General features: G+C 41.0%; 1 protein-coding gene across 15 annotated transcripts in view; it reads left to right on the top strand.

The window, feature by feature from the left end:
• Positions 1–20,332, top strand: part of cacna1ba (calcium channel, voltage-dependent, N type, alpha 1B subunit, a) — a 158,254-nt gene that overhangs the window by 28,144 nt on the left and 109,778 nt on the right. For all 15 annotated transcript variants that reach the window (XM_079566661.1, XM_079566657.1, XM_079566659.1 and 12 more), the window contains exon 4: positions 20,147–20,238. In XM_079566661.1, the coding sequence (XP_079422787.1) occupies positions 20,147–20,238 (92 nt within the window). The remainder of the gene's footprint in view (positions 1–20,146; positions 20,239–20,332) is intronic.

Here is a 20,332-nt window from a genome sequence, read left to right as displayed (position 1 = left end):
TTGATTTGCACTTAGTGTCCATCACAGAGAGGCTGAGTCACATTTTATAGCGCTGAGATGCTCCGAATAGTACGCCACGCTTGACTGATGGCCTACAGTAAGTCTCTATACTGTAATGGCTGTGGGATGACAAAGGAAATTCATGTTCCCCTTTGTATAAACGCGCAGGCTAAAATTAAACCTATAAAACATAGGACAATAGGATGCATCTGACAGCGAATAGTGATAGTACAGGATGTGTTGCTATTGATTTAGGGCTGAATGATTTTGGAAAATGGCATATTTTTAAGCACATTTTAATAGAACACTGTAAGCTGTGTCATACTGTACCATTGGGCCATGAGCAAATCAGGTCTTTCACACTCTCTGTTACTAATGTTTTAGTTCTTAAGACGTCAACTACTCTGAGTTGTTTTAGTTCATTTGGTTTTGCATCTCACGTCAAGAGTAGCCTGGTTTTAGCATACCCTCGTACTTACTGCGTTTTGTACAAGGGTCTGGACCTTCACAATTGAGCTCCGTTATCAGGTGGGAGGGGTGAACTCCTTTGAAATGATGGGTTCAGATTTTCGCAAGTGTTTGGTCGTGATGTATGTTATGCGCCCGAGTGATTGAACCAGCTATCAAAACTCTTGGGGACATTCCTTGCACATTCCGAGGCATCAGTTTCTGGATATTTGGGAGCCGAGACAGAACGGATTGAAGAGCTTCCATTACTTTCATATCCGCCGCCATTGCCAAACTACAACCCGCAAATGAGGTGCACATGCTTGACGTCACCTACAACACCCGCCTCTCCCGCTCGCTGACGGGTAGGTTGAAATTCAACCGATGTAACACGGCCACTGAGATCGGACCCAGACGTACATGTAGGGAAATTAGAATTGACCGGAGTTTACAGATGGCTAAGGCCAGGCTATGTCACGAGGCAAAGAATGACATTTTAGCAGCAAGTTGAATATATGCTGATCGAGTTGAGAGAGGTTTACCTTGTTACTGGTACCGCCCACTGGGCTGTGTCTCAGACTTATTTGCCTGACATTTATAAGATTGCCTCATCACTACCACATGCCTTTCCTTAAGGCCAGGGGTAGACAAGTGTGCTTGGTGGAGGGCTGATATTCTTCATCGTCTAAAGACCAAGGGCCAGACCCTCCAATTGTAGGCTGAAGTAAAGCACCCCTTTCTACAAATGCCAGTTTTGTACATCATCTAAATGGCTGTTTTGTTAAGAAACTTAAAGGAATTTACAGCATTTTTACACATATGTAGAGCACTTTCACAGGTATTTGATCTCTGATTTGTGTAATTATATTGTATATAATGTGTAATATTATAACAAAACTTTTCTTGAGGGTCAGAAGTTCCATACTGGATGACCGGTTTTGGCCCCCGGGCCTGACATTGCCTACCCCTGCCCTAGACCATCAAACCACCCAAACATATCTGCGCTTTAACTGCACATTCAAGAGCATAAGAAATAAACAATAACAAGTCATCAGAGGCGCCATCAATAACAAATGTACGATTCCACACCGAAAGACTTAATTCGGTCCGTCTGCCATCTCGTACTCAGGTCCGAAGCTGTTGAACTCATTACCCACAGAACTTGAAACCATATCTGGGTTTAAAATGTTCATTTCTAGGCTTAAGTCTTTGCTGAAAACAAACCAAAGCTGTACCCATTTGTAAATAGCACTGAGTCTGTGTGAATGTAGGTGTGAGCGCATGTGATTGACAGTTTTATACAAATGTTGTATTAATGTATTTTATTATTGTAAATTGTGCAGAAAGGCCCAACCAGGGACATGAGCTGCGAATTAGCACGAGCTAAAAGCTCTTCATGCATCGTATCAGCTGCAAACATTAATTGTAACGTTAATGTAGATAAATTAATAAATTAATAAATACTGTTAAACTAAACTATACTAACTGTGTCATTAACTATAATGTTGAACTTTTCAACTTTTGGACCAGGACTCCCTTTTAAAGAGCAGTATTATATTTTTTGCAGGTATTTCATAATTATCTCAAGTACATCTTTATCGCTATCTTACACTTTGTTCTGAAACAAAATATCATGTATATTCACTTCATGATTCTCCAAGTGAGATACCATTTTCACTGTGCCATGAGAGGATTAAGCTTAGGTGAGGATTGGAAAGCATTTCCTGGATACATGTGGGCCTCAGGAGGAGCACTTGCTAAGAATTTGGTGAATGGTGAAGATCCAGAGATTAGTTCAAAACACTACGGTATTTGTTTTTAGATGAGAGAACATCATTTTAACATGGTGAAAAGCTCTTGTTGCATAATTAGTTTAATTAAGGTTTAAAAAGAGAGAAGAAAACTAATGAGGAATCACATGTGTTTGTAAAGATCTAAACTACAGGGTTAGCAATAGAAATACAGTAAATCATTGGTTAGCTTGCCATCAGGATTGGACGAAGCAACGAAACACCCTGATCCAAATACGCTACGTGTCTCCTGTTATCTAAAACCTGTAAAACAACAGAACATTGAATTGATCGAATAAATCTCATTGGTTCAGACAAACGCCTTTCACATCATTACACTCCTCACTCCTTTTACACTCCTTTTAATTATTTTCACGGCACAGGTCCCCGGAGAGTTCAGTCTCAATCACGAGATGTGACGATCTCATTTTCACCTCTCTGACACTGACACTTTGCTGCTGACATGAACCAAAATAGCACGAGGAGAGACAAACCCTTCTGCACTGGTGTTATTTAGAAATGGCATCACACAAGCTTTTCCAACAGTTTAGCCACGCTGAATGGAGAAAATGTATTACACTGTATAGTAGTTTAACTTGGCCCACTTTTGCTGCCTTTTTTTAAACCTCTGAATGTTTCTGAATGTCCTTGGTGTTATAATATCCTTAACAAGCTCGCATATGCGAATCAGTCAAAGCTGAATGATCAGCATCAATGGTTGAAGGTTGGTGCTAGACTAGATCATCCTAAAACAAGAGCGCTATGGCCTTCATGGACAAACATGTGTGAAGAAATGGGATGTTAGAAATGCCTTTGGGAGGTTAAGTATACCCTCACCCTCTTTCAGTGGCTTTAATTGAATATCACATAAAGGGTCATATTACTGTTTCTACAAAACCTGGTGACCCTGATCGACAAACATGTTCTGAAATGCATGCGATTCTTGTTGCATTACTTTATCAGTTAATGTTTCAATGTTATCTCAAATGTTAATGCTCTTGGACTTGTTTAAAATGCACACTACTATAACAATACAGCCACACCAGCAACAAAGTGTAGTTTGTTTTACTGATCATATGCAGGAAAGGGTACATTTTTAGAAAAGTTGTCAACAAGGTCCCCTATTGAGAAAAAAAAGAGCTGAAATGTGCAATTCTTTCAGTAATGCATGTATCGATTGTACATGGGCACAATGAATTGGCTTTAAAATATATATTAAAGGTACATTATATTTTTTTTATGCAGTAAAATGTTTACTCAGTGGCTGAATGGGTGTTTGCTTTCCATTACGGTGGCCTCTATGTCACCAGGATCAAGGGTAGGTGTAATGTAATGTATGCGTAGCCATGGCGATGGCTTTATCAGCAGAGAAAACCTACCAGAAACCCTACAAACAATAGATCCCGGAGTGTCCTAGAGGCCACCGAGATGTAAAATAAAGGCGCCATCCTAACCACCCCTTTCAGAAAGGTCAAATATGCAAAAATATAAACTTTTTTCGCGTAAAAAGTTACTTAATCAATTTTACTGTGAATCCCTCTGCCTGAACTTCTACAAAGTTTAATAATGGCTTCAAGGTACTGCTGATCTTCCAATTTTACCTACCTCTCTGAATAATAGTCTGTAGGAAACCCTTTTTGTAATGTGTTTTTGTTTGTGTTCGTCCGTATGTGCTGCAGCCTTAACCGCTAGACTGTATCAGCTGCACGAAACTCATCTTTTTAAAGAAGGAAAATCTGTCTCACCGATTTTCACAGGCTCTGCAGGCGCCAAGTCATTTTCCTGGAAATCTGCAGCGTCTTGACCAGAAAATTGCAAATCCAATTCCCTGAAAAATCAATCCTGACTTTTCACACATGATCCTTTTTTATGATCCTTTTTTTTGGGGCAAAATCCAGGAAACATATCCAGCTGTGACGGCATCTATGACAAGCAATGACACGTCTGCTTTCATCAATCAGCTTTAAAAACAGACAATAACCATACAGTACTCGTCCTTTTATCTATTGTAATCAAATAGAAGAATGCACTCATTGACTTGCCTTGAGGGTTAGACTACAACGCTGGATTAGAGGGTTTTATAACTTTCTAGCAAGGTAGATGGAAACATGCTCTTAGCACAAAACCTGCTCTGGTCGCCCAAACAATGGGCAGTGAGAGGCGGTGAGGGAAGAGGAGGAAGCACCTTGAGCTGCGGCGAGAGAAGTCCTTTATTGTGGATCGTGGCTTACACAGAATTTAGATGACTACAAGAAAAAGGCTTATTTCTCGTTCACATTATAATACGAGTGTTGCATTTCAATGTTTACAAATGTGAACATGCTCCTTATGTGCAGCTTGGTTCAGACTCGTGCCTTTCATGGCGCTGTATAATATATTCATCATGAGTTTAGTGACAGATTTTTGATATTCAGATGAAATGTGTGTGTGCCTCACAAATCCAGAGAAACCCAGCATTAACTTAACCGACTGATAACAGTACATCTTAAAATGCATCTGGAAAAGTGCTAAATAAGACTAATGCATTATTATTTTTGTTATTATGGGTGACTGAGTGATAGGCGGCGGTGGTTGCTGAGGCCATTGCCACATACTGGCAGCCATGTTTCCTTTAGTCACAGTAGTCACGCGCCGCCAAGTGTTGGGAGCGAATAAAAAATGGCCAAGTGTAGTGTTTCAAAACGCTTGCCAAAATGGCAAACCATAGTAGATACAGAGTGGCACAAGGGGGCGTGGCCTCGCTGAGTGGGCAAGAGGCTTGTTATGGGAATCACAACTGTGCACTGTTTTTCCTGGCGGACTCAAAACATATTTAGCACAAATAACAAGCAAAATCAGGTCCATGTGAACGTCTTGTTTCATTCTGTTATTGAAAAGTGAAGCAAATTGTCCAGTAGAAGTGAAAGGGCACTCGAAGCAAGCGTTTTGCGTGTAGCATGAAGCTAATGTTAGAATAATAGTTAGCATTCTCCTATATTTATGTATTTATGAGCTGTTGAATCACTTTACTACTCTCCATGTCTCTGTGTCTTTATTTAGTTGGAAATACATTCAGCTTTTGTTGTAGTAGTTTTGGAGTAATGGGTTAAAACAAAAAAAAGCTCATGGTGGGCTAAATGCTAGATGTCAGCTAGAGGAACGAGTTCACAAATGGTGCTTGAACAACGTGCTGCTGGGAGAGGCTTGTGAACGGTGCACCAGGGTGGCTGATGCGACTTTTACTCCAGAGCGACTTATATATGTTTTTTTCCTCTTCATTATGCGTTTTTTGGCTGGTGCGACTTATAGTCCAGAAAATTTGGTATATTTGTTTATTTTAGTTTATTGAGCAGTTCAAAAGGTGTGGGCCAAAGCAACACAATAGCAATACAAAGGAACATAGTGCAAAAAAATAAATAATAATTCTATACACTTGCAGTATTTGATCATGGTACAAAAGACCATTTACAAGATGGTATTTACATGTACTGTATACATTCTCCAAAAGGAGTAACACTGACTACAATACAATAATGCTACATAAGGATATATGTATTAGTGTAAGCTCTCAGTTGGACGTACCATAGCTAAATTCGTCTTAGATTGTCTTAGATTACAGTTTTGAAGCCATCATTTGTACTGGGTTGTTTTAGTATAGAGTACATTTCAGCTCTCACTGCAAGCGCCTTCGTCAGCAACTAAGGATCGTTTGGCAGCAGGACAAACTCTTCAATCAAAAAGTGATTTCACGAGAAGCTTTTGTAACTGTTTACTATTGCTCCTCCGCTCAGCGTCTCCCTCTGTAGACTTATAAACCTATGGGAGAGATATAGTGACCCTGTGACGCTGGTGCAAGCCCTGAGACAGGAGCATTTCTGCTAACACACGGAGAAAGACGGAGGGAGGGAAGCGGCGCGGGAGAGGGAGGCTCGCAGGACGTGTCGCCATAGAAACAATACAGATCTCATTAGAAACAAACAAGGCAGGCAGAGAGAGAGAGATACTAGTATTGATGTGGTGGTCACAGCGTTGCGTAAACTGGAGGATTTGATTTATGGTTTTCAGATTGACTCTATAGTGTTGGTGATGTGATATGGGCTGCACACGGCAGACCGAGATCAGATCATGCGAAATGTGTCATGTTTTACAACAGGCTACACTTAACCTCTACAAGGCACTTATGTTCGGGGCAGGGGTCTGCTGCAACATTTTGGATCCAAAGGGACTTTGTTTTTTCCAGAAAATACTAAATTATTTTCCGCACAGAGCCGCTACCAATTTTAATTAGTGTGTTTGCAGTGATTGTTACAGCTGAACCAAACCGAAACCCGGGACTGAAACAGGATGAAATGATCAAAAATGTTGGCTTATTGTTCAAAAACACATTATACAATCTGTTGCCAAATTGTTTGTTTGTCCAAATATTCAGATGAGATTGTTTCATTAGTCATTCATTGACCATAGTGATGAATTGTTAATGTTTATTTTAATAAATGATGGCGATGAACTGATCCAGACCAGAACTACCCTCTCGAAAGTACTAACACACATTGAACTTTTGCACATTTTGTCATGTTTATGGTTGTAAAGATTTTATTTTCATTTTTTTTACTGAAGGTTCACACACAACAACAGACAACTGTGAAGTGAAAGCAAAATGATACACGAGAGTGTTATTTTTCAAAAAATGAAAAGTGGGGCGTGCATAAGTATTCATACAGCACTTTTCTGAGTGCATTAAATTGCCTTTCTAACATTCCTCATGACTCCAGAATGTTCACACCTTGGCCTGGCCATTAAATAGAGGCCACCTGTGTGTAATCTACTCTCAGTATAATTTCAGCAGTTCTTTTAGGCCCTCAGAGCTGTGATCGGAGTGTACTGGTCACTAAACAACATCATGAAGGTCAAGGAGCACCAGAGAGGACAGGGATAAAGCTGTGGAGAAGTTTAAAGCAGCGTTAAGTTATGCAAAGATTTCCCAAGATCTAAACATCTCACGGAGCAACTGTTCAATCCATCATTCAGAAATGGAAAGAGTAAAGCACCACTGCAGACTTACCAAGACACGGTCGCCCATCTAAAATATTAGATCGAACAAGGAGAACACTGGTCAGAAATACAACCAAGTGCCCCAAGATAACTCTGGAGGAGCTGTGAAGTCCTGCCGCTGAGCTCGGGGAATCTGTACATGGGACAACTATAAGTCGTATCTACACAAATCTGGCCTTCATGGACGAGTGGAAGAAGAAAGCCAGTACTGAAAGGAGGCCATAAGAAATCCCGTTTGAAGTTTGCTAGAAGTCATATGGAGGACACAGCTCCATGTGGAAGAAAGTGCTTTGATCAGATGAGACAAAAAATTTACTTTTTGGCCCAAATGCAAAACGTTATGTATGGCACAAACATAACACTGCTCATGGTCCTGAGTGCACCATCCCCAGGGTCAAATATGGGGGAGGGGGGACATCATGCTGTGGGGCTGCTTTTGCTCAGCAGGGACTGGGAAGATTGTAAGAATAGTTGGGAAGATGGATGAAGCAAAATACAGGGACATTTCGGAGGACAACATGCTGGAGTCACAAGAGAACTGAGGCTGGGGCGGAGATTCACCTTCAGCAGGACAAATTACCCTAAACACAAAGATAAATCTACAATGGAATGATTTAAAAAAATATATATATATTAATGTGTTAGAATGACCCAGTCAAAGTCCTAACCTACTGTAAATCATATTGAAAATCTGCTGTTCATAAACGCTCTTCTTCTAATTTGACAGAGCTTGAGACAAAATGTGCAAAAGTTCAGGGTGTATTAGTACTTTCGTGAGGTACTGTAAACCAAGACTAACTATTCAAAGATCCAGCAGGGTAAAAAAGCTGTGTGTGGCTTTAAAAACATAGGCTGCAGGTGAATGTAGGTGTAGTGTGAGTTTCTGTTGAGTATAAACTGCATCTCATTTGTGCGACTGTCAAGGAGGTGGGTCAAACCAATCTCTCCAAACGCAATTACAGTAGAGGAAAGTGAATAACAGATCTCATAACATCGATTCATGTTGACAGAAGACTTGATTTTTAAGACTTTAAATCTACCTGGATGAAGAAATCCAATTCTTAATGACAGATCTGTTTGCATTTGATATCTTAACGACGCTTTATTACACTTTAAGCCTCATTGCTTTTGGCTCTTGGTATGATTATGCATTTCCTTTTTGGCCCTTTGAGGAAAAAGGTTTGGATGCCAATAGAAGCGATCTCTGTTGTTGTTTTCTTGAGTTACATACAATATTGGACAGATTTTTTTTCCAGATACATTTTATTAATGTTTTTACAATACAGCATGAACAAGAAACAAAACCTCTAAAAACAAAAAACAAACACAATTGGATTTTTTTGGGGTCAAAATGCTAATTAAAGCAAATGCTGAATATTTTGCAAATGCTGTTTTAGAATGCCCTTAGTTAGATTAATCCTATATGCAATAGATATAAGGAAATAAACAGGAATATTCCACTTGCTACTGCATTTTTCTGATTATAACTTATTCTAAATACATAACATATACTTAAGAATAATATGTGCCGTGCAAACTCAGCTATTATTATTATTTTTTAGTTTAGGATTTTACCCAATAAATGAAATTGAAATACAAGGATTTATTTTTTGACAGATACCTCATGAATGTACAAACAAAGCCTTTGCTGTGAGCGGCTCAGCTCTCCTAAGACATGACTGTAACTTTACCAGGATACATCCTGGGTACATCTCCAGCTCGTCTCCATGGAGACGTGACTAAAGTCAGCAGAATTTGAGATTTAAATGGGTTCGGTCCTCATCCAAATCCATTCTTTGATTACTCACTGCAGTAATCGCATTTTCTGTGTTGAGCTGATCATTGAGAGCATGTTTTGTACTGATGGAAACAGTATGGTCAAAAATGTTACACAGTGTGCCTTTAAGCTAAAACTACTCAAGTTAATTTAGTTTATTTGAGCAGCATAAAAACAACACATGTTTACAGCAAGAAAAGGAGTGAATTTGAACACTCGAAAGGAGTAGATTGAAGTCAACAGAACATGAAGCTGCGGTTTGTGACAAACTTTTTCACTTGAGAAAACATAGAAACCTTTCAGCGACATTGTCACAAAGCACTTTACAAGGGACGACATACAACATGCACAATTTCAAGTGAGTTCCAGATGATCTGTCATCGTTCATATCCAACTCTCTAAATATGCACAGTTTTTACAGATATTTTTTGTCTGTTACGTACAGTATTTACCGATATTCAAAATACAAATGTTCAAATCAAATATCCCACATTATTCATGTCCAAGGCTAATTTTCTTTAACAGCTTTTATGTGTTTCTTTAATTTTCTGTGGCTTGTGGCCTTGTGTAATCTGTCTCTCGTTATGACTAAAACTAAAGCACTTACATTTACATCGCTGGAAGTTCATAATTGTTTAAAGAATAGAAAGATTAAAAACAGCAGAAATTGCAGGCGGCTTGAGAATACCATGCCCCCTCCGAGTGGCCTTATATAATCACCGAAAATCGAAGCAATTACGATTTTGCAATTTGATAAAAGTGCCCTTAAATACTAGTGCACTTAAGGCTATTATAAGACACGCGTATCCTCATATCAGCAGAACAGTGGGCCCTTTAGGCTGGAGCTAAAATGCAGGAGATGACAGCTCAGCACCTTTTTATTCCTGTAATATTTCCTTTGTCTTAGTACGAGACGGTGAGAGCAGAGACGAATTATATTTAGCTCAGCCTTTTGTTTGTAGCGTCCTATCCCAGGGGAGAGCTGTGCACATGGTAGCGGTAGTAACATCTCTCTACAGGAAAACTCAATGGGAGAGGATGTATTTTAGGGTTTTACTGACTGTGATTATCAGTGCCTTAAAGACTCTATACCTGAATTTTGGATTGCAGACAATAAAAGAGAAGAGTTGCATCCAAATTCTTCACAAGGACAACTTTAACGATGCATTTCACAACTTGCGGGGTCACGATAATGTCACTTTGAACAACTTGCCCTGCCAGTGAAGCATGCTTTGTTGTTGGAGGGGTTTTGAGAACTGAAATGACCAGAACAGGTTCAGTGAAGGTTTTCTTGGCTTAGAAAATGACATCAGGTGTTTTGTATCTCTTGGCCCGGAGATGGGCTGTACAGGATTACTCCCAACATGCATAAATGAGACCAGGCAAAAACTCTAGCCGTGGTTTTACAGGAAAACAGCATCGCAACAGGGCTAAAGTGGTTTTATCACGATACAGATCCAGAACACATTTTGAATCAGTGGCTGAAAGTAGTTATTATTTATGGGGACTGCAAAATACAGTGGAAGGTCTTTTTTTCCCCTCTTTCTAATTCACATTCTCATTCTCATTTGGGACTAGGCTGAACATGTTTTTAGTCTGAATCAGGGTTAGCGGGTTTTATTGTAAGTACGACATTTTATGCAGCCTTTTGCTCTTTCATCATTTCCACTTTCTTCTTAACCCTTCCCTGCATTTAGCCTTTCACCAACTCGAGGTTTTAGCTTTCACTTGTTTAAATCCAGGCATTAAGTTGCACAATCCCCGTATTTGACACGAAAACATATCCGCTATAAATGTTTTAGCTGTTTTGCAAGATCAGCGACTGTAAACCTTGGGGAAGCCCTCTTGTTTTTCACATGAGCACATCTCCGGTCTTAGACAGAAGGACGACTTTCCCACGCCAAGTGTTTCCATGGCAACTGCACGCTCTGTCTTTGTCTCTACCTCCAGCTCTGGTGAAGATCTGACTCTGTACTGGGAGAAATGTCCATCTTAAATCGGATAAAAGCGCTTGTGCTTCACAGCTGGGAGGTCCCGGGTTCGATCCTCGGGCCGGACGGGGCTTTTCTGTGCAGAGTTTGCATGTTGTCCCCGTGTCTGCATAGAAGTTTCCTCTGGGTACTCCTGCCACTTAAAACATGTTCAATAGGTGAATCCCCCAGCCACTAGCCTGGCTCCACATCTGGAGATGGGTCCCCAGGCACCTGCAGTGAGGCTGCCCACTGCTCTGACAGGTTGCCCTAGCAACATTAAAGGACGGGTCAAAAGCAGAGAACACATTTTCCGATGGGAACAATAAAGTATTCCTTAACATTAAAAGACTTGGAGCCCGATCTTACATCTCTAAGACTGCAGACTAGACTTTTGTGCTGACGGAGGGTATAATCTTCAGCTTCATACCTGATGCAGTAAGTGGCTGGACAGGAGCCAGACAGACTCACATGGCGATGTTGCAGTGGTCCCTCTCCAACCTTTTCCTCTTACAGACTGTGGAATATTATCTAAAAGGCTACTGGCGGTGGGTGTGAGGGGCGCACATGCTGGTGTTTTGATCACATTTCTGCGTGGAGTTTGTCCCGTGTACTTTAATACTGGCCCTGGAGTGGGACCATCGATATTTTCGGGACATGGACAGTGTTTAGGGTAATGTAAAGTAAGAGGAGAGCAAAGAGGAAGAAGAAAGAGCGTTTTGTAGTCAGCGCTGCTTGTACACCATGATCTTGCCAACCCCTTTTTTTCTCTAAGCGTCGCCCTCAGGTGCTGGGAAAGCAGACGCACCGTTGTTTGCACACAAGACGCCAACCTTGTCTTGAGCAACGCTAATGTTGTTGCCCCAGGTGGAAGACCGGGCCCGACTTATGAGAACTGCTTTAATGTACAGTGGGGCAAAAAAGTATGTGGCCGAAATTCAATAGGAAGTCTATGGGGAACTGACCAAATACCATTTTGCCCCACTGTATCTGGAATTTGTGTTGGTTTGGACTGGACTTGGACTTTAAAAAGACAACAAACAAGCAGTTTGTTTTACATAATTATTGTTTATTTAACAGAAAACATACACTTACATTATCTATGAGAATATTAGCTTTTTCCCCTCTGCAATCAGACTCATGAACAGTAAATAATCTGTTACCTGCCATTTGTGTATTTGTATTTGCACTATATTTATTCACCCCACAATTGCTTTATGCAATGAACACACCATATGCGCCGTTGTCATTGTGTCATATTTTGTTTACTCTGAATTTTTGTCATTTATATATTTTTTGCATTTAGAAGGTACATTCACAAATTCCTTGTTTGTAAATGTACCTTCACTGACATAAGCAATAAACCTTTTCTGATTCTTATTCTATCATAGTGTTTTAGCCCAGGCTAATTTGCAGTATCACACACATTGCACAATATCAACTTTTACCAGTTCAGAACACTGTTCCTTGGCCATAAAGCCTTTGCTCTGCCTGATCTCGTCAGATCTCAGAAGCTACGCAGGTCAGGGCCAGGTCGGTACTTGGATGGGAGACCATTTGGAAACACCAGGAAGCCTGGTGAATGTAGTGAGTGAGTGGTTGGGGGTGGTGGTCAGAGGGGCCGATGGGACAGAGTGGTTGCCTCGCTTATGCCGGTCTACCCCAGGGCAGCTGTGGCTACAACAGGAGCTTGCCACCACCGATGTATGGCGTGAATGAATAATGACGTCAGTATAAGGCTTTGAGAAACTTGGTTATGCAGGCTTGTAAAGCACAATACAAGTGTAAGGCATTATTATTATCATTATAATGCTTGATTAAAGGAGCTCCTTGATTTTTATATTTTCTGTTATTGGAATAAAATTTGTTTTGTCCTTTAGTATATGGTAAAAGCAGACATTTATCCAAAAAAACACTGGTTTTAAAGCCTTTTAAACAGTCATAAAATGTCAGGCTAGTAGGCATTTTTTACTGTGAAGTGACAGTTTTCCTCCCTGAAAGTTGTGAAACCTGATTTAAACTCAGTCCCTGTGAATTTTGATGTTGTAAATGCATTAGGAAAGTTTGAGATGGGCCAGAAAATAGCAATTTGAAATTTGAGTGACCCTGTTTCTTTGTACAATCAGGTATAGCTCCTTTAAATTGATTGTACAAAGTTGTTCAATAATAATGTCAGAAGGCCAAATAGCACAAAATTATGACAACTATACAAACAGTTTGGATTTGTTGGGGTCTCATTTAAAAGTTAAAATCCCTTGTTGTGCAAGGTCATACCGCCTTTGCTATGCCCAATCCCGTCAGATCTTGGAAGCTAAGCAGGGAAGGGCCTGGTCGGTACTTGGATGGGAGACCGTTTGGTAACACCAGGAAGCCTGGGGTGAATGTGGTGTGTGAGTGAGTGGTTGGTGGTGGTCGGAGGGGCCGATGGCACAGACTGGTTGCCTCGCTTCCGTCAGTTTACCCCAGGGCAGCTGTGGCTACAACAGTAGCTTATCACCACCGAGTATGGAGTGAATGAATAATGACGACAATGTAGCGCTTTGAGAAACTTGTTAATACAGGCTTGTAAAGCGCATTACAAGTGTAAGGCATTATTATTATTATTATTTGTTTCAGGTCGATTAAGGCTTCTTCGATTTGCGGTCGTATTTCAAGACTAGTCCAAGCCAACTCAAAATCAGCATAAAATCTAACTTATCTCATTTAAGTTGGTCAGATTGAAGACAGATTGAGAGCTCTCACTGTAGACAAGGCTAATCCTTGAGTGCCTTTTACAGTCTTGTAGATGCACGTTGCCGTTGTGTAGCAGCAGAAGCAGCTCTCAGCCTCCCACTGGTGTTACTCACTCGCTCCGTGTTCCTGGCAGAGTTGTCCTGGTCATGTGACTTTGTTTACAGACGCTCAACACTTCGGATTTGGCACCGCTGCTCATACTGTAGCACAGATTTGTCAAAGTCTTGTTGACTGAACAGAGAGAAGACAGAAGCAGTGCAAACGCCACAACAAATAAAGCCTTGCATAACGCAGATTCCTGATTTTTTTTATGCAGCTTATGGCTACTACTACTACTACGGAATATTATTTACCAAAGCAGCCTGTATTTGAGGCGGGAAGTTGCTCCATTGTGTGTCATAGTCTCTATCCAGTAATACATGAAAAGGTGCTTGGTTTGCACTCTCACTTATAGCCTGTACGTGAATTGGGCACTTGTCCATCGTAATTAAATTATTGTCTCATAGTGTTTTCATAAAAATATAATCAGTCTTGCTGTAATGCACTGCTTAAGACCGATACCTACACTGGAATACGCTTGTCATGGCAAAGATGTGACAATGGCAATTTATAGCTCCTTGTAACATTATATATTTAGTTTATTCATCAACAGCCTATAGACACAGATGGCATCTTTGAGAACACAAGTGACAAGACAAACCAGGAGAAGAGCTGCTCTTTCATCTACAAACAATTACAGCTTCATGCTAGCTGCTAGCTTCCACTGCCGTCCATTTCTTCTGGACAATCTGCATAATTTTCCTATGTAAGAATCACAATCTTCCTTAGAACCCGATTTTGACTCAGATGTCATTCAGTGTGCCGTTCAGTCCGCCAGGAAATCTCTAAAAAGAGTGAAAAATAGTGTTTCTTCAGGCTTTAATCAGTGGTGCTATAGGGTGTGACCCATCTCCAGATCAGACATACGGGAATTTTGAGCCGCCTTACCTGAATTACGAAGGTGAAAGGGCAAACATCAGGCAGCAGCTCATAGGAAACCATAGGGTGCAACTGCAGTAGGCGCTATCCTAAATCTCGGGGATAGCAACCAAACCACAGTGGGATGGAATATAACTAGTTTTCTCGCATAGTCTTAAACATCGACTGCAGCAGAACATTTCTAACTATGCTCATCGTAACAACAGTGACACACTCATTTACTGCAGCCGAATCAGCACCTAAATAATCCTGAATGTACTGGCGCATTTACCCCATTTTCAACCACCGCCATCATTAGTTGGCGCTGGTGTGTTTGCCCCTTCCCGTGACACGACGGCTGGTGTTGCTCAGAAAAAGGCGACGTCCGACCGTGAGAATGGAAGGAGTGTTGTGCATGTTTTGGGTTGATAGGGAAAAAAGGAGGAAACCCATCCAGACATAGGGATAACATGCAAAAGACCTGTTCTGTCGGGGAATCAGAACTTTCTTACTGTGAGCCAAGAGCACTTGTAATAGGGCTGTGCAATTAATTGAAATTTAATCTTAATCTCTACTCTGATCTGGTTATAATTGTCAGATTTACAGCAGTTTCTTTGGCAGAAACAGCTCCTTTTTGAGTTTGGAGACAATGGAAGTTCTTTGTGTTTCAGGGGTGTCCAAACTTTTGTCATCGAAGGTAGCATATCAAAGAGTATACGAGGTAGAGGGCCAAAGACTGATGGTCAGTGCAGAGAGTTTTAAACCATGCCCTCACCTTTATTTAGGCATAGGACCTTAAAGGTGCATTATGCAACTTTTCATGAGAAAAAATAAACTTTTTATTTGTGCGTATTCGACCTTTCAGTGTCTCAGGGGCCATTATTTCGCCTTTATTTTCCATCACAGTCTTAGAACCTCTAAGATACTCCAGGATCAATTATTTTAAGTGCTTCTGGCAGGTTTCAATGCCGATGGAGCCTCTCACCAGAAAACCTACAAAACAATTGATCCTTTGAGCCTTGTAGAAACCACCATGATGGAACGTCACTGGGTCACACGAAGGACAATTAGCACAAATATCAAGTTGTTTTTTTGTGGGATTTTTTCACACAAGTTGCACAATGCGCCTTTATAGTCAGCTCTGTCTCACAATTAAACTTTTTGTGTTTTTTTATCGTGTAGAATTATTAAACTTCCAGTAAACCCGAGTTAAATGAAACTGGAGAAAAGCTTTTGTTTTGTATAAAAGGTCTGCCTGAGTTCATGAATCAGCTACATGTATTTACTTTTTATTATGAAATAACATTGAATCGAAAATTGAGATTGATCAGTATGAGATGTCGTCCAGCCCTTGCTAGCATTGCCATGAAGACCTGCTCCGCACCAACAGTATATTTAAATGTGACACGTAGTGCATCGCTCCGCATCTGATAGTGCTTTCCGTGGCGTAAGAGACATTATTCTTTCATTCATCTCTCTTGCGCTTCACATCTTTAACTGTATCACTGAGTCTATTTTTAGATCTTTTCCCAGTGGTTCATAAGTATTCAAAGCCTGCTACAGTCCGCCCCATGCACCACTTTACGGCATACAGATGAACTCGATACAGTATAGTTGGTATGCAGAGGGGAGTTCGACGAAGAGGAGACCAGGGGGAACAGAGGACAGTGCAGCCAATGTAAACCTTAATCATTCCCAACATGAGTTTTAAAGACGTCGACAAAGACCTACCCCACAGTAAGATGTATCTTCCCCTGCAAATGTAAGTACGTGATCTTCAGGGGAACGGATATTTGGCCCCAAAATGTCCAATGATTACAAAGTGTCGCCGTGAGACTTAGCTTTGAGTGGCGTTTTTATAGAAATAGAGCACAGGGAGCATTTAGGCAGGTAGACGGTGAATAAAAACAGGCTTCCAAACTCTGTCTATTATGCATGTTTAATGACAAATGGCACCCAAAGGAAATACAGTATTATGCAAATGCACAAAGGTTATCCTGTTATCCTGGAATCAAACCCATAACCCTCAGGGAGCCAAAAATTGCAACAAATCTAACACTGTGCTGCCTCATCTCAAATATTGAATAACTAGCCATATTGACTGATAATCAAATGGAACAAATTGCATGTTTTGACAAGATTGTGTGACTTTACTAACTTACTACTGGTACTTTTTAACAATGGGCTGAAATTCTGATTATTTATATTAGTATTTATAGCATTTTGGAGAATAATGAGTGAATAGGCAACTGTTCAGGAGAATTAATCTTTTTTGTATACTTAACTTCAGACATGGGCCTTTCCCAAGTTGGTACGGCTATGGTAATTAGTTCAGCAAGTTCTCACATAAGTGACGCTCTAGCGTAATAAGACGGATCTGGATGCAGCCGATTCAGAGGCATGTGATCAGTGGAGCTCCTTCCACAGGACAACACTCGCTTAAACTAACCGTAAACCTAACCCTGATCTTAACCGTAAGGATAGTGGAGTTTACTAAAAGCGTCTTATTGAGAGTCATTGGCGTTTTTTCCTGTGGAGGTGTGGAGCTCCAATACCCACACATTCAGTCCCTTTTGGGCATTATGGGTCTTTGAATGTTAGTCATACACTTGCAAAATAAAACAGAAAAGTTCTCCAGAAGTTATTTCAACATCTCATTATTTACAATTACGTTTGGGCTCGGATGAGTAAAGAGAACCAATGAATTATAAAACGCCAGACTTGATAAAGTGCATGGACTTGTCTTAAAAACTGGATTTCTCAGTGTTTCCAGAGGACTCCCTTTTCCCGCCTGAGCATCTTACATAACGTTACATCATTCTTTTGCACTTATTAAAACCCTGTCGAAATTCAAATCCCTTTTAGCGTGTCCATGTCACAAAGAAAAACTTGTACAGGCGTCAGGCGGTGCGACCTTTTTAGCGGATTGTCTGGCAAAATAGACAACTGCCTCATTGATATTTGACTACACAAGTGTCTTGCCTTTACAGTACAGTTTGTCTAGTGCTTTGTGAAAGAGAGCAGTGACGGGCAAAGTGTGAGATGAGTTCAAAAACACTTGATAATTGGTGACACAAAACCAGGTGCCGCTGCAAGCCGCTCTAAGCACACAAAAGAAAAGCTTTGTTGACTACGACGCTTCAAAAGAAAGTGCGTCCTTCAGGCTCCACTAAAGGGCGTTTTGAGTGGCTCCTACCTGTTCTGTGCTCTGACACCAGCACAATGGTGACAAGTGCTTCCTGCGCAGCTCCTTGACGCTCGCATTTTGCCAGTTTGTCCGACGACTCATTCAACATGCGCGACAAGTCCATTATGTGCATTTGAGAGGAGGATTCCTTTTGTGCCGGTAATTAAAGCTGCATGGGACAAATGCTGTGCGCTGAAGAAGCGAGGGAGCGTGTGGGAATGAGATTACGGACCGGTCACAGGTCGCTCTCATGCCCCGGTAAAGGGACGGTTCAAATGCAGAGGATGATTCGCTTCGGCTGCTGCTGAAGAAGATGATTTGCATTTTAATCCTGCTTCGTTTGGATATATTTTAAGCCAAGTGAGAGTTTCTGTCACTTCCACTGTAGGAGAACACGCTATATTGATTGTAATTTAGACTTGGAGCGAGCAGCAGCTGCTTGTCACTGTCTGTACAACAATCCAGCGCAGCCCCATTACCAGCGCATTAATGAGCTGTGTGTACATCATAGGCAAGATCAGTAAAGGGCCTACCTCACTGGCCTGGAGACTAGTTGTAGACGAGTCGTCGCAGAGATGTCTCCGAGACGTCCCCTGGAGATAAGGAGTCTCCAGGTAGTCTAAGTGAAAATGAACATGTTCGATTTCAGCGAAGACTGCGTGGATCCTTGAAAAAGTCTCAATGTGGTCTCCGCATGGTCCCTCAGAGGACTGTTATGGTAAACATTGAGAGCATATTAAATGAAAACCTGAGAGAAGTTGTCATGAATCAAGCGTGCAGGTTTATTTAACATATGCATATGGAGACACACCAAGAACCTGGATATAAGATGCTCTGAAGAACAGTTCACAACTCACAGTATTTATACACAAAGACAGCACAATGATCATACGATTATGGAATGCCCCAATGGTGTAACAGGATACTGACGAAATGTATAAGACAAGTGTCGCCAAAGCGAGGACACAAACATCATATCTTAAATTCCGGTCAAGCGGACCCAATGATGTAATGGTCAAAGTTGTCTTACATTGTTGAGATACATAAGGTGGACAAGTAAACAACTGCCAATGACCATGAGTGAGAGATAAGCTGGATGTGAGAGCACGAGTGAGTGAGGACAGAAATCCTCCGCCCTATCGCACCAACTCATACACAAACATGTCCATGAACTCTTGTAAATGAGGTAATGCTCACTGAATATAGGTCACTGTATGTAATGGTCAAATGCCCATAAAGCATTATGTGACATGACGAGAGGAATAAACAATTAATGGTTCAGATTTCCATAACAGGACTATGGTTTCAAGCCGTGTTGTTTGAGATCTTCTTGGTATCCAACAGGTCTCAGACATTGCAGGGACGTCACAGAAACGTCTCACAGGACACTATTACATACATATTACAATGTATATATAACAAATAGTGTTCGCAACATTGCCACAGCTGCTTGAGACCGCGTAGACCTCTCGGAGACTCCACTGAAATGTAACCTGTTTCTTTTCACCGATACTACCTGGGACTCGCCTTATTGCCAGAGAATGGATCGGAGACATCTCTGTGACCAGCAGGCGACACTAGTCTCCAATTTGTGAGATAGGCCCTTTGTATGCATGCAATCAGCAAACGATGCAGACACTGCCAGTCACGGCAGTCTCCACAGCATCTCCACAACTCTCTGCGGCGAGAGAGGTCATGTGACTAATGTTAGGATTAGAGTCAAACGACAGCCATACAGACAATAATTCAGACTTTACCTTTTGGCAACAGTCATAAGTTTGTTGGATGCAGGTCTTGCCAGCTACTCTATATGGAAATCTTGTTACCGTCTATGTTTGAATGCAAATCAAGACTGTTTAGTACTACACCACCAAAGACATGACCTGGAGGGTGTTATTATGCTCATTTCAGGCATTTGGTGGTAATTTCAAACTCGATCACTATCTTACATTTTGTTGGTTAAAGAAACCTGTATTGATCTAATACAGCTTATTCAAGCGTTCACTTGGACTGATTTCCCTTTGATGTGTTGCAAAGTCGCCTCCATCTCTTTTAGGCTGTGCTCCCCTCACTCCCCATCTATATGTACTTTGCTGTCTTTGCTCTTTGCTCAGTGTTGTGTTATCATTTTTGTTGGAGTAAAACATTGAAACATGGCAGAAAGAAAGCTCTAAAACGTTGACAGCTTGAAGAGTTGTTGTATTAAAATAATAAGTTGATGATTGTCTGATGTTTGATGTCTCTTGTTTGGCAGGATCTTGGCGACAGTGGGAGCCGACTTTGACCTGAGGACTCTGAGAGCAGTCAGAGTGCTGCGGCCGCTGAAGCTGGTCTCTGGCATTCCCAGTGAGTATCACCTTTAGTTTTTTTTTTTTTATTAACTCATGGTCCTAATAATAGTCTTAATAAAAGCACAACCATTGTCACAAATTCTTGTTTT

Source organism: Gobius niger (genome assembly GCF_951799975.1).
Source record: "Gobius niger genome assembly, chromosome: 1".
Lineage (NCBI taxonomy): Eukaryota > Metazoa > Chordata > Actinopteri > Gobiiformes > Gobiidae > Gobius > Gobius niger.
This window is presented reverse-complemented; position numbering and strand designations above follow the sequence as displayed.